Here is a 15,304-nt window from a genome sequence, read left to right as displayed (position 1 = left end):
ACTTTGTATTTAGAAGAAATGTTTGATACAGAGCAAGAGTGCTTCGGAAAGAATTTCCAATTAAAAGCGTCCGATGGAGGGGGCTGGACAGATGGCTTAGTGGTTAAAATCACTGGAGGCTCTTCCAGAAGACCTGGGTCCAATTCCCAGTACCTGTATAGCAGCTTACAGTTAACAAATGAGCTGTCATCTGCAGACACATGATGTACATAACTCACACAAACACACACAGAAATAAGAGATAAATGAGCACGTTAAACACATACATAAGCCGGGCGGTGGTGGCACACGCCTTTAATCCCAGCCAGACACAGGCGGATCTCTGTGAGTTCTAGGCCAGCCTAGTCTATAGAGTGAGTTTCAGGACAGCTAGACATGTTACAGAGAGAAACCCTTTCTTGAATATCCCCACCCACCCAAAAAAAGTTGTTTAATGTTATGTGCAACTTACACACAAACACAAAAGTATAAAGATGCTGACAATAAGCCGGGCGGTGGTGGCGCACGCCTTTAATCCCAGCACTCGGGAGGCAGAGGCAGGTGGATCTCTGTGAGTTCGAGACCAGCCTGGACTACCAGGCGCGTTCCAGGACAGCCTCCAAAGCCACAGAGAAACCCTGTCTCGAAAAACCAAAAAAAAAAAAAAAAAAAAAAAAAAAAAGATATGTTGATGGCCAAAAGCCAGGTGTTGGTGGCACACACCTTTAATCCCAGCATTCAGGAGGCAGAAGTAGGCGGATCTCTGTGAGTTCAAGGCCAGCCTGGTCTACGGAGCGAGTTCCAGGACAGTCTCCAAAGCAATACAGAGAAACTGTCTCGAAAAACAAACAAACAAACAAAAAGATATGTTGATGGCCAAGGTAGTTTTCACTGGGTGTTTGGGGTCCCAAGCCCCAGCACTACACACAAGACCATGAAATACTGCAATGTGTACAATGTCCTCATAATACTTGCACAAACAATGATATAGTATGGAGTGTGGATTCAGATAATTAGGTGGACAGTATTATCAGATCAGGGCTGGCCTGAGAAGGAATACTGACCACATTCCTCTTAGATATTACATTGTGTGCTGAGTGCATTACATACATTGTTGATTACTACAGTTCTAAAACTGTCATGCTATTTCCCAGATTTTAAGATGTGAAGCTACCTGACAAATTTTGTTGTGAAATATTTACTTGAATGAATGACTGGGCATGCTGACACAGGTCTTTAATTCCAACATTTGAGAGGTAGAAGAAAAAGCAAACAGATCTCTGTGAACTGGGATTCAGCCATTTCTACATAATGAGTTCCAGGACAGCTAGGGCTACATAGAGAGATCCTGTCTTTTTTGTTTTGCTTTGTTTTGTTCTTTTGAGGCAGGGTTTCTTTATGAAACAGTCCTAGATGTTCTGGAACTCACTCTGTACACCAGGCTGGGCTCAAGAGATCCTGTCTTTATTGTTGCTTTGTTTTGTTTTTTGGTTGGTTTTTCGAGACAGGGTTGCTCTGTGACTTTGGAGGCTGTCCTGGAACTAGCTCTTGTAGACCAGGCTGGTCTTGAACTCACAGAGATCCACCTGCATCTGCCTCCCAAGTGCTGGGATTAAAGGTGCGTGCCACCAACACCTGACTGAGATCCTGTCTTTAAAAAAGTATGACCAGCAGGGCCATACTTTGATCCTAGCACTCAGGAAGCAGGCAGATCTCTGTGAGTTCGAGGCCAGCCTGGTCTACAAAGTAAGTTCCAGGACAGGATCCAGAGCTACAGAAAAACTCTGTCTCAGACAATCAATAAGATAAATAAATAAATAAGCACATATAAATATATATAGAAAAGAATATATATATATTGAAAAGAAATCTAAAGAAGATATTGGTGGGGGGAGAAGGAATAGATAGTAATTAAATAAAGAGGAAGAGGGGGCTGGAGAGATGGCTCAGAGGTTAAGAGCACTGACTGCTCTTCCAGGGGTCCTGAGTTCAATTTCCAGCAACCACATGGTGGCCCACAACCATCTACAATTCAATCTGGTGCCCTCTTCTGGCATGTAGGCAGTAACACTGAATATGTAATAAATAAATAAATCTTTAAAAAAAATAAAGAGGAAGAGGGTCCACCAGGGTAGAGAGAGTGAAGCAAAATTCTTGGGAAGAGAAATGGATGTTAATATGAAAGTGACAGTAATGCCAAAGGCCCCAGGTTACCAACTGACCTAGGCTGACTTTCCCTTCATGCTTTCCATGGATGGAATGGAATTGAACCTTGACCACAAGTACAGTCTAATGATGGATGGTCTGCTCTTGAATTGTGTTAAGACATTGGAGGTTTTACATTTTTACATTTATTCTGTCTGTGTAGACAGATGTTAAGAACACAAAAGGCTCTGTGAGTTCAAGGCCAGCCTGGTCTACAAGAGTTAGTTCCAGGACAGCCTCCAAAGTCACAGAGAAACCCTGTCTCAAAAAACAAACAAAAAAAAAATGAACACAAAAGGGCACTGGGCATGGTGGTCCAAGCATTTAATCCAAGAACTCCAGAGGTAGGAACAGGCTGATCTCAGTGAATTCAAGGTCAGCCTGGTCTACAAAGTGAGTTCTAGGACAATGAGGCCTGTTAAAAGGAGAAAACCTGTCTAACGACCACACACACACACACACACACACACACACACACACACACACACACACACACACACACACACAAACCAAACCAAACCAAAAACCCAACAACAACCAAAAAGCAACCCATAAAAGGCAAAGTGTAAAGATGGCTCAGAGGTTAAGAGCACTGGCTGCTCTTCCAGAGGTCCTGAGTTCAATTGCCAGCAACCACATGGTGGCTCACAACCATCTGTAATGAGATCTGGTGCCCTCTTCTGGAGCGCAGGCAGAAGGCTGTATGCATAATAAATAAAACTTTTTTTGTTTGTTTTCAAGACAGGGTTTCTCTGTGGCTTTGGAGGCTGTCCTGGAACTAGCTGTTGTAGTCCAGGCTGGCCTTGAACTCACAGAGATCCACCTGCCTCTGCCTCCCGGGTGCTGGGATTAAAGGCATGTGCCACCAATGCCTGGCTTGATTTCATTTTCACATCTTATTTTTTATTTTTTTATTTTTTATTTTTTGGTTTTTTGAGACAGGGTTTCTCTGTGGCTTTGGAGGCTGTCCTGGAACTCACTTGGTAGTCCAGGCTGGTCTGGAACTTACAGAGGTCCACCTGCCTCTGCCTCCCGAGTGCTGGGATTAAAGGCGTGCGCCACCAACGCCCGGCCTCATTTTCACATCTTAAAAAATGTAGTTATTTTGAAAGACCTCGGCATCAAAGCGCCGGGCACTGAGCCAAACCCTCTGCCCAAGAACTGGGGCCAGACTACTGGCTGCAAATGCAAGAGGTGATTTATTGAGTACACAGGCGCCTGAGGATGCTACTGCAACTTGGGTGCAGTGCATACCGGGCTTGCAGGGAGTACAATATTTATAGAATTTTAATGGTTACATAAGTAACAAGCATTTCATTGGCTCATCTTGGGGGCAGGGGTAGTTCCCACGGACTAAGTTTCCTGGTATTACCTCATGAAAGACCCCGGCACGCTTCAGCAATTATTATCCAGGTCCCATGACTACTATGGTGATCATAGACACAACTGGGGGCAAGGGTAGTTGCCAAGGACTAGGTGTCCTGGTATTGCCACATAAAAGACCCTGGCATGCTTCAGCAATTATTATCCGGGTCCCATGACTGTTCTGGTGACCACAGATCCTGTTTGACATCCTGCCAGCTGGGCGAGGCACCTGGTCTGGGTTTTTTTCATTAGGCAATGGCCAGGCCTTGCTTTTCTTTTCCTAGGGGGTCCTGGGTAGGGGTCTTTCAATTTTAAGCAGGTTTGTTTTTTGTTTTTGTACATTCTACTCTTTTTTGAGACATTCAGTCCATTCAGTATCCAGTACACTGCCTTTATTATTATTATTGAACAGTGTATGATGTATATGTGGGAATGCTCCTGCTGCAGTGTGTGGAGGTTAAGATTGGCTTTGTGGAGGTGGGTCTCTCTTTCTACCTTTATGTGGATTTCTAGGGTCCAACTCTGCTTATTAGTCTTGGCGGCAAGCGTTTTTGCCCCTGAGCCAGCTTGCTGGTCCTGGCCCTTTCCTTTCTGATTTGGTCTTCCAGATCTCTCTCCACCTACAAAGAACCAAAGCTCATCCTCTGTTCAGGGAACACCGGGAAGTGTGCACCTTCAGAACAACCTCTGGAGACAGAGCGCCAGAAACAACTGGAGACCTGATCATCTGGGCCACAGCAGTCAGGGAGAAAAGAAACTTCCAGAAACGAGTTATGACTCATGGTTCCATGGTTTCACTCTTAGGAAAGGGTAATGGGATAAGTGACAAGTAAAAATGTGAGTCATTGCTGAGGTGCACAGGGCTGAAACTGGGCTGCTTTTCACAAAGGATGGGCAGCGTCAGCTGCTCTTTGTGACATCAGCCTGGGGTTTAGTTAGCCATGGTCCGTGGAAGTCAGTCCTTATAAGGTGGATCGAGTGGATTGCAAGTCCTTTTCCTCAGCATATACAAAAATGGTGTTTGCTTTGACCTCAAAAAAACTTGACCTTTATACTTGCATTTTCCAGACACTGGCGGACAGGGGGAGGTGACTAGGAAGGACAGGCACCTAGAGATGTGCTTGGTATATAAGGGCTCCCAAAACTTTTCTCTGCAAATTTTCTTTTAAAAAATTGATATAGATGATCATATACCCCAATCCATGCCAGGCTGGCTCTGAATTTGCTGTATTACTTAGTGTAAGTACAGCTCAGATAGAAAGGTGTCTTGGCAGTCAGGAGCCCAGGAATACCACAAAGTCACACTGCACAACAAACCTCACACAAGAGATGTATTGGAAGGGAAAAAACCAGGCGGGTGGCTGCCGCTGCTCTGTGAGAAACAGCACAGAACTGAGCAGAAGGCGGGGTTTATATAGAATTTTTTGGGGATTGGGTGGGGGATGGGACTTTTCAGGGTGAAGTTTTCCAGGGTGGAGATTGGTGGGATTTCAAGTCCAGAGAATGGGCTTTTTACTCTGTGGGGTGGGTTCAGGGTCCAGCTGTGGGGGCAGTTAGAGGGTTTTGTGGGTGGAACAGGGCAGTTGGAGGTCCTCAGGGGAGGGGCTGGCCACTTGTGTGGCTTGAGGGGCTTACATTCCCCCATTTTTTTTGTTTATTATTAATAAACAATCAAGACACAGGAAAGGGGGTGATGTTATCTTTTTGGAAACCTGCTGGTGAGCAGTCTCCAGACCCCACCACATGAGTGTTCTGGTAAAACCATTGAGTATAGTTTTCCTGAATCTTTGAAATTTTAATATAATAATAGCATAGATCGGGAAAGAAATCTGAAACATTTTTCATTACCTTGAATCACTTTCTTTCCTTCTTTCTATTTTTTCTTTTTTTGAGACAGAGTTTCTCTGTATAGCTTTGGCTGTCCTGAAAAACTTCCTCTGTAGACCAGGCTGACCTCGAACTCACAGAGATCCCCCTGCCTCTGCCTTCCGAGTCCCGGGATTAAAGGTGTGCGCCACCAATGCTCTACCCTTAAATCACTTTCTTATACCATCAGAACATTCTCAAGTTCTCACATCTTCAGACCTCTGTACCCCTTCTTAGACCCTCGGAGCTTACTGAAGCTTTCACTAACTAATGGATTCTCCCGGCCTCTCTTTAGGCACTTCAGTCCCGTCCCGCCCCACAGTGCCAAGTCTCAATTTCTCTCCTTCACGCCTTTTTAAAACTAATACCATCTAGGTGACCCTCACATTACAAAGTTCAGCTACCAACCCTATGAAGTTATGAGTACATGGAGGTACAGCTTTATACCATATTAAACAAGCATTTTTTTTTTTTTTTGGTTTTTCGAGACAGGGTTTCTCTGTGGCTTTGGAGGCTGTCCTGGAACTCGCTTGGTAGTCCAGGCTGGTCTCGAACTCACAGAGATCCGCCTGCCTCTGGCTCCCGGGTGCTGGGATTAAAGGTGTGCGCCACCACCGCCCGGCAAACAAGCATATTTTTTTAAAAACAAATCTTATTATCAACCTTGTTTTTATGATTTTTATTTTCAGGACAGGAGTCAGAGAAAAATAGAGAAAACAGGCATAGGGGTTAAGCCCTAGTGAAGGAGAGATGGATAAGGAGGTTATAGCGAATTGAACCGGCTGTTGACAGCTTGATAGAGCGCAATTTCCCTACTCTATAAGGATGGGCCATTGGTTAGAGGTGGGGCCTCTCCATATGTAAGGGCTACCCTGGACAGGTGTAGGTAGGAAAAAATAGAGGAGGAGAGAGCAAGTGTAGCTATAAAAGATTTCAGATTATTTGTTTATGCAGTGGTAGAAGTTACCACCATTGAAAACCGAGTGTGCCAATCTAGGCCATTGAAATGTACTGAGGCCAAGCTGTTTGCAGTGAAGGAGCAAGGCTGTAATAAACCCGGAGTGGAGGAAGAGAGGAAGGGTCGCAAAAACTCTCTGTAGGAGAGAGTTTCTACAAGCTCCAAGTGGGAGCTGAGAGGCACGAGAGAAGCCCAGGAGGGCATAGAGAAGCTGTGAGACTTCCAGGATCCAGGATGGAGCCGAGAGACCAGAAGGACAAGGTCACAGAAGCCCAGAAGAGCTTAAGGAAGCTGTAGGATTTAGCAGGCAGCTCCTTTTGGGAGGCAAGGAAAACCTCAATATATAGGTTTAGGAGGCACTAGGAGAGCTAGAACTTGGACCTCTGAGACAGGGGGCAAGGAAAGGTCACTGAACCTGGAGCTTGTAGGCAGCTGGGGGGGGGCAGTGAGGAAGTTCTGGAAAGAGCTGGGAGGAGCCATAAGGGAGCAGAGGGGATAAGTGTTGTGGTAACAATAATTTCGATCCTTGCCATGCCCAAGAGTCCTGAAAGACTTGTCAGAGACAGAGGAGAGGCTTCCCTTTTCATACGATGGGTGAGAGGAAGCTTCCTGGCGTGGTGGTGTGGCTTTCCTAGTGAAAGTGCACAAAGCAGGGAGCTCCACTGGTGACCATAGTAACGGAGTAGAAGGGAGAGACAAATGGTTAGAGCAGGTGGAGGAGAACACAGCTGAAGTGCAGGTGTCTTAGGAAGTGGAACTGCACACTTGGTGGCGTCCTGAAGGATATTTTAGGGAGCATACCTACGTGACGGGCAGCCCAAAGGGTGGAGTAGGCAGGCAGCCCAAAAGCTTAGCCGGGAGAGAGGATACTTCTGAGTAGAGTAAAAGAGATGGATGGTTGACCAAGGCAGAGGAGAAGAAGCAGCTGAAGAGGCAGATTCTAGAATCAAATATGGTGGGTGAAAAGAGCCAGCAGGAACAACTAATCCGCCCACACGTTAGGAGTCAGACCAGCAGCTTTGAGTCAGTTTGAAATGTTGAGATGGGGGCTGTCCTGAAAGGCAAGTGGGGCATCCTCTACCTGAAGAGAGAGAACTTTAGGAGGGGGTAGTGTTTGCAGACCCTCGTGTTTTTAGAAGATGGGACAGGCAGTGAAAAGAGAAGACAGGAGTGGGTGACACAAAGGCTAGCCTTATTTTTTTAAAGATGTATTTATTTATTAAGCATACAGTATTCAGCCTGTATGTATGTCTGCATGCCAGAAGAGGGCACCAGATCTCATCATAGATGGTTGTGAGCCACCATGTGGTTGCTAGGAATTGAACTCAGGACCTCTGGAAGAGCAGCCAGTGCTCTTAACCCCTGAGTCATCCTTCCAGTCCCTCTCATGTTTTGGTAAGTATGCAAGGGGTACAAAGGAAGTTTCCAGCTGGTGATCCAGGAACCTGAAGGCATATTCCTCTTTTTCTGAAACATAGAGAGAGAAGTGGTGAGTTAAGTCTAGAAGATGTAGAGCCAGAGTCTGGAGGAGGGCCTGTTGGAGCTTATGAAGTAGTTAGTGATGGGAGCAAGGAGAGGTTCAGGTGAGGGGCCAGGTGCTGACTAATATATCAAGCAGGCAAAAAGAGAGAAAAAAATGAATGCAAGAGCATAAGAAACTGGCCATCTTAGCCGGGCGTTGGTGGCGCATGCCTTTAATCCCAGCACTCGGGAGGCAGAGGCAGGCGGATCTCTGTGAGTTTGAGGCCAGCCTGGTCTACTGAGTGAGTTCCAGGACAGCCTCCAAAACAATACAGAGAAACCCTGTCTCGAAAAACCAAAAATAAAAAGAAACTGGCCATCTTGGTCTGGAGAGATGGCTCAGAGGTTAAGAGCAGTGGCTGTTCTTCCAGAGGTCCTGAGTTTAATTCTCAGCAGCCATGCAGCAGCTCACAACCATCTGTAATGAGATCTGGTGCCCTCTTCTGGTCTCCAGGCAGACATGCAGGCAGAACACTGTATACATAATAAATAAATCTTTTTTTCCTTTTTTTTCCCGAGACACTCTAAGAATTGACCTCTTGGATTTTTTTCATAATTTACCACTCTATTTTATAGTGTCCTGCCTGCATGTAAGCCTGCAGGCCAGAAGAGGGCACCAGATCTCATCATGGATGGTTGTGAGCCACTATATGGTTTCTGGGAATTGAACTCAAGACCTCTGGAAGAGCAGTCAGTGATCTTAACTGCTGAGCTATCTCTCCAGCCCACATAATTTACCACTCTAAGGGTGACCGTGTGAAGACCAGCCAGGAGCAAGTTACAAACTGACCCCTAGCAAGGGTGCTCCTTGGGGTATTGTAATTCCCTTCAAAGTCCTGGAAAGAGACTGTCTCAGTCATGACTGGGTGAGCAGTTTGTTGCTGAGAAGGGAGAAAAGGAAACCAGAGAAGCTGGAGAGGAAGATGAGGGTCTGTGGGTTGAGGCTTGTTAGTGTGACCAAAAATAGCGGAAGAATAATCTGGTTTGGGACTCACAGCTAGGAGCTGTTTTCCTTAGATGGCTTATGTCATGTGGTTATTTTTATTCAAGATGCCAGTGAAAAGACATGAGTGAAGCAACATAGCAAAATCCATCCTTCCTAACCTAGCAAAGATGACTGTCACCCAGGTGGCTGCCTCCATCCTTCCTAACCTAGAGAAGATGACTGTCACCCAGGTGGCTGCCTCGATGGCAGCAAGACAATGTTTCCTTTAAGGTTACCTATATACAGGTTTTTAACTATCAAGTCTGGTGTTATGAGTTTTAAATTAACTCTTTAGATTTTACAGGGCTTTAACCATACCCCATATGCTTACAAATCCTGAGGTACAAAAGTTTACATAATAGTTTTACAAATATTGAGGTAAGATTTATACCATAGCAAAAGTTTTAGAGAGTTAAACCAAAACCAAAAGAATATGAGATGAGAGCTGGGTGTGGTGGCGACCGCCTTTAATCCCAGCACTCGGGAGGCAGAGGCAGGCGGATCTGTGAGTTCGAGACCAGCCTGGTCTACAGAGCGAGTTCCAGGACAGCCTCCAAGACAATACAGAGAAACCCTATCTCGAAAAAAAACAAAAAACAAAAAACAAAAAAACAAAAAAAGACTATGAGATGAGTAGCAGTAGTCCCCACTGGGAATAGTTGTCCCTTTGTTTTGTTTTACTTTCTTTTCTCTGTCACATAGTCAGGTGTATATAGGACAGAGATTTTGGAAGAAACTTTTAAGTGAACACACTTGGGTCTATAGTAGGGGGAGTCATACATACTTCAACTCCAGAGACAGATTTCTATTCAAGTGGGACAGAATAAAACAAAAGTATAATGCCACTCATACCTAGAAGATACTGAATTCCGGTAAAACTGAATCTAGTGAGCTGAGAACAAAGAAGGCTTAGAGGAATTTTTGAGTCCTGGCTGTTGGAGAGGGTGCTGCAGGACGGAGGGAGCTGAGAGGAGCACCAGCCAGTTAGGAGTGTGCTGTGCAGGGTGCAAGCACTGCAGCTGACCTACTCCTTTGCTTTCTCTCCCTCCCACTTTGCAGCAAACTTACATATCCTGTAAGTGTTGCAGCTACAATGGAAAAGTGTCCTGCCAGCTGGGAGCCAAAGAATACCACAACTTCACTGTAAGGGTAGTAGCTCACAGCTGTGTTCCAGGGAAAGGTTTCCCCACCGTAACAACTCTGCTCCAGCAGGGTAGGATTTCCCCAACCAAGTTGTTACAGATATGCTTAGGTCCCCTGGAGTGTAACAACCTCACTCCCATAGGGGAAGTTTTCCCTTCACATAGACATACACACAGGCAAAACACCAATAAAAAGTAAAAAGAAATAAATTAAAAAATAAGTAAAACAAAATAAAACACACATCAGGGATGTAGCTTGGTGGTATGTATAGTAATAGGTCCTTGGCTCAATCTCCAGTACTAAAAAAAATAAACAAATCCAGTTTTTGTTCGATATTCTAAAATATTTTAATAATTAAGACTGGTGGGAAGACTGATATACAATGTAATTATTTATTTTACACGATTCTGTACATTAGGGAAGCATCTTGACATACAATATGCTAGGCCTTTACTCCTTTACATAAACGATTGTGACTTCAAATTGCAGAAAAAAAACACAAAGTCAATTTTTATATACACTAAAACAGAAAGAACCACTGACTAGATGCCGCCCTAACACATGTCTAAGAAGACAACTGAGATGAACAGTGAATCCGAGCACACAGGAGCAGGCAGGCAGCTCAGGCTTGGCACAGCGCAGGGAAGCAGCAGAGAAAGACGACTGAAAAGCTACTTTGCTGTCAGGCGTGGTGAGGCACATCTGTAATCCCTGTACTTGGGAGGTGGAGGCAGGGCTATCAGAAGGTCGAGGACTTCCTTGGCCATACAGTGAGTTTGAGGCCAGCCTGGGTTACATGAGGTGCTATCTAATAAAACAGACAGTGTAGACATATGTAAAGCAGTCTCCAATCCAACAGGAAAGAGTGGCTGGAATCAGCTAGGGACATAACAGTGGCAGACAGCACTGGTCTAGTTTGTGAGAACTTGGGTTCCAACCTGAGCACACTGAACAAATGCAATCACAAAGGACAATGGAGAATGATCAGGTTAGCAGTTACAGCAACCTTGTATCTAGACTTCTAACAACTTAGAGCTGTCATTGGTTTTTCCCTACCTAACCCAAGTGTTAAGAAGCTTTGAGGTGTGTGTGTGTGAGGGGGGGGGGTGAGTCAGTCTTGTTTCCAGAAACTACCTGGCAGTAACAGGAAAAACAAAACCACCTTTCCCTCCATAGAGAAGGAAGTACTATTTTTAAGGTCACTTTAGATTTTGTTTGCCCTCTATTTTGAGTCTTTAGTAAATGTGATGTTAACAAGGAGAAAGTTGCTGAAAAAACACGAACAAGAAACAGAATAAAGCAGAAGGAAGACTTAAAACAGTCACAGCTACTAAACAATAAGGCGAGTAAGGATGCAGTATGCCCACTGGCGCATATGACCCCAGGTGTGGAAGGCTGGGAGGAAGATCTCAAGAGGCTACCATAGCCACACATTGAGTTGCAGACTAAAACAAAAATACAAAGAAAAAAGAAAAACCAGGATGCATTTCTTTCCCATTTACAATGTAAATAGTAATCAGGAGGGAACAATGAGGCTGTATGGGTTTCAAGAGAAAAATTCTTTGAGGTACATACACAGATCTGCTTTAGGAAAATGTGCTTACATCACAGATACAAATGGGGAGGGCCTGATGCAACAACTTAGGCACCAACCACACTGGCTACAGCATGGAATTGAAAAGGCAAGTAAGGTGAATGCTGCCAGGGCGGAGAGCAGGAGGCTTGCTGGAGTAAAGAGGGGCTCTGTAGCAGGGGGCTCTGGCTGGAAGCATGGGCACCACCAGCACACAAATGCTCCCACTGGGTGCCTACAACCACTGGTTGAAATGATTTACAGTATCATTGGGTACGAGGAATATATAATAGTGTGTGGAGTTTAATTCATGAGTCAGTTCTCTGCCAAACTGGCATGAATATAAGGCTTTTATCTTGGTTTGTATATAGAAACTGCACTTGACATTCTCATGTGAACAGCTTGATTACAGCTCAGGCTGTTTAATGAATAAATTTCTTTAAGATCACTTTAAAATAAGGACTAGGATGAAAGCCAAACATGGTGGCTCACGCTTGTAACCCCAGTATTTGGGAGGCTGAGACAGGAGTTTGAGGCCAGCCTGGGCTACACAGTTTAAGATCCTGTCTTAAAACAAAAAGAAAGGAGCTTTCTGTCAGGCCTTACCGCTGTGATCTAGAAGGGACTGTGCTTACCTGCCCTGCCAGGGAGGTGCAAGCACTTCTTCTGGAAGTGGGAGCCCCTTTGCTAGGAGGGCAGCGCCTCCGGGATGTTCTGGCAAGAGGATTTGATGGCTGGAAGTAACGCCTACGTGAGTGGGTCACACACCCAAGGCAGCGGGTAAGGCTAACAGCACTAACTGCCTCAGCATAGGCAGTTACTTGTCTTGGGGCAGAGTGTGCCTTCAAGGGGAACCTTCAGTGCAGGAGCTTCGGTGGCCGGTGAGAAGACAGCCCGCAAGCCCACTGCAGTGTTGTTAAAAGGTTCAAAAGCATCAGGCGTTTCACCCTTCTCTAAGGGCAGCACAGGAGAATCTGTCCCAGTGAAAGGCTACGTTCATAGAAGTGCTATCACCCCTAGACCAGATCCCAGGGCAGCTCTGGCTGTGTGGGAAGTGCTATGGTCGCCCTGGAGACAAGCAACAGAACAGCTTTGCTTTTCCCATGGTCCCTTAGTCCTTTTCTCACACCTCAGCATCATGGGCGGTGATAGCTGGAAGGGTCAAAGAGGAAAAAGTTACCAGACAATAGAGACTGTTTTCTTATTCTTTACATTCGTCTGGGAAAAATCAAAAGGATTATTGTTGATTACAAATATATACACGTCGAGTGGTGCTGAGGACTGAACCTGGGCCTTGCACAAGCTCTGCCACTAAGTTAGCCCTCCAGCTCTGGACTGCTGGGTTAGTGCTATTGTTGTAGCTGGGCAGGTGGTGTGACTTCCTGCACTAGGGAGTTTGAGGACTGCTTTGAGTTTCAGGCTTGAGCTATAGTGTGAGATCCTGTCTCCAAAGACCAAAAAAATAAAAAATAAAAAATAAAAAGGGATTCTCCCCTTCAGGACCTACTATCTCGTGTTGACATGGTGGCACTCAGAACTGCAGGCTGAGGAGGCAGGGTCTGAGAGAGAGGAGAGAGATGCTTGCTGTCTAGACTTAAGGCATCTCCATCTCAGTATGCCACATGCATCCGCCTCAAATGGCTGCAGCTTATTTCCCAGCCACCCTTCTGTACAAGAGCTTGTAGAAACCCAGGGCTCTGTCCTCATTCCCTGTTGCAACCAAAAGATCCAGAATTGTATGTCTGTGTTGTGAGTAAGTTAAATAAACTTACTGCCTCACAGACTTCAATATACAAAATAAGAAATACATACACTACCACATCCAGTTTATTATGCAGTGCTGGGGATGGGACCCAGGGCTTTGTGCATGCAAGGCAAGTGCTCTACCAGGCTGGCCTTGAACTTAGAGATCTGTAAGCATGAGTTTTCTGGCCCGTCAGGGTTCCGCTGTCCTTGAGAGCCCCAAATAAACGCACAAGACTTATTTATATTAATTGTAAAAATTTTGACTGGTGGCTTGGGCTTCTTTTGGATAGTTCTGCCTTAATTATTAACCCATAACTACTATTCTATGTATTTTCACATGATCTTGGCTTACCAGAGAATGCCGGACCTGCAACTCCTTTGCCTGCTATATGGCGACTAACTCTGGCGAGCTCTCCTGTATACCTTGTTGCCTCATTGGCCATTGGCCCAACAATGTTTTATTTATCAACCAATAAGAGACACATACACAGCAGGACAACCCCCATCAGGGATCCACCTGCATCTGCCTCTTGAGTGCTGGGATTAAAGGCATGAGCTACCACTACCTGGTGTATTATTCTAGTTTTTTTTTTTTTTTAGTTTTTTTTTCGAGACAGGGTTTCTCTGTGGCTTTGGAGGCTGTCCTGGAACTCACTTTGTAGACCAGGCTGGCCTCGAACTCACAGAGATCCGCCTGCCTCTGCCTCCCGAGTGCTGGGATTAAAGGCGTGCGCCACCAACACCCGGCTGTATTATTCTATTTTTAATGTCTGTGTAGTGGGAGTATAGTCCCACATATACTACAGTGGACATGTGGGAGTCAGATTACAGCCTAGGATGTCAGTCTGTTTTCCACTTGTTTGAATCAAGGTCTGTTGTTCACTGCTATGTATACCAGGCTAGCTCATGGACTTCTGAGAACTGGCCTATCTCTGCTTTTCATCTCACTGTGGTGCAGTGGGGTGATACTCACAGCTGCATCTGGCTTTACATGGGTTCTGGGGATCCAAACTCATCTTTACACTTTTACAACAGTGCTCATCCACTTGCTTTGTTTCTTACTACAAGGCCTAAGAGTCTAGATTGGCCTTGAACTCCTGATCCTCCTGCCTCCATCTTCCAAGTGCTGCAATCATAGATGTATGCCATTGTGCCTGGCTTTCTAGATCAGTAGAGTTACTTCTATCTGAACAACCTGGTTTGTCTGTAGGGGAAATTTTACTTGGCTACAAATACTTGGACCTTTGGGTCTTACCGTGTAAAATGTTTGCTGTCTTCATGAACTTCCATCTCTGAGCTTTTAAATTCATTTAATTCTTTTCTTATGGCAGCCTGTAGGATACAAACAAGATTTAAGCATCTTTTCTCACCTGAAAGGCAAGCCGTGTGACTTGCCATGTATCTCTAATGGGCTTACCGTTAGAAGGAACCACAAGTCTTGGGTGCAGCCCCCGAGGGAAGAAAAAAGCCAGGTCAAGAGAGCCAGTGGAGCTAAGTCAGATACACAGTATTCTACTTGATACCACTTAGCTTTATGCAAACCCTAGGGGCTCAAGTTAAATCAATAAAAAGACTGTACAGGCATGGCAGTTTCCACAGCACAGTAAACAAGGGTATAGAAAAAAAAAAAACAGAAGTGAAATAAGTATAATTACTCAAATACAGCACCAAATATCCTCCAATTGTTGCTGTTAAAAATATGGGAAGCCGGGCGTTGGTGGCGCACGCCTTTAATCCCAGCACTCGGGAGGCAGAGGCAGGTGGATCTCTGTGAGTTCGAGACCAGCCTGGACTACCAAGCGAGTTCCAGGACAGCCTCCAAAGCCACAGAGAAACCCTGTCTCAAAAAACCAAAAAGAAAAAAAAAAAAATGGGAGATTTATTTATTTATTTACTTATTTATTTATTTTGGTTTTTCGAGACAGGATTTCTCTGTATTATTTTGGAGGCTGTCCTGGGACTC

General features: G+C 45.1%; 1 protein-coding gene across 4 annotated transcripts in view; it reads right to left on the bottom strand.

The window, feature by feature from the left end:
- Positions 1-10,350: 10,350 nt before the first annotated feature.
- Phactr4 (phosphatase and actin regulator 4) overlaps positions 10,351-15,304 on the bottom strand; it is a 64,424-nt gene continuing 59,470 nt past the window's right edge. For all 4 annotated transcript variants that reach the window (XM_040756444.1, XM_040756445.1, XM_013120246.3 and 1 more), the window contains 2 exons: positions 14,597-14,673; positions 10,351-12,747 (listed from right to left, as the gene is read on the bottom strand). In XM_040756444.1, the coding sequence (XP_040612378.1) occupies positions 12,732-12,747; positions 14,597-14,673 (93 nt within the window). In that variant the 3' untranslated portion in view covers positions 10,351-12,731. The remainder of the gene's footprint in view (positions 12,748-14,596; positions 14,674-15,304) is intronic.

Source organism: Mesocricetus auratus, unplaced genomic scaffold (assembly GCF_017639785.1).
Source record: "Mesocricetus auratus isolate SY011 unplaced genomic scaffold, BCM_Maur_2.0 Super-Scaffold_100014, whole genome shotgun sequence".
Classification (NCBI taxonomy): Eukaryota; Metazoa; Chordata; class Mammalia; order Rodentia; family Cricetidae; genus Mesocricetus; species Mesocricetus auratus.
Note: the sequence above shows the minus strand (reverse complement) of the source record. Positions and strands in the feature narration are given on the sequence as shown.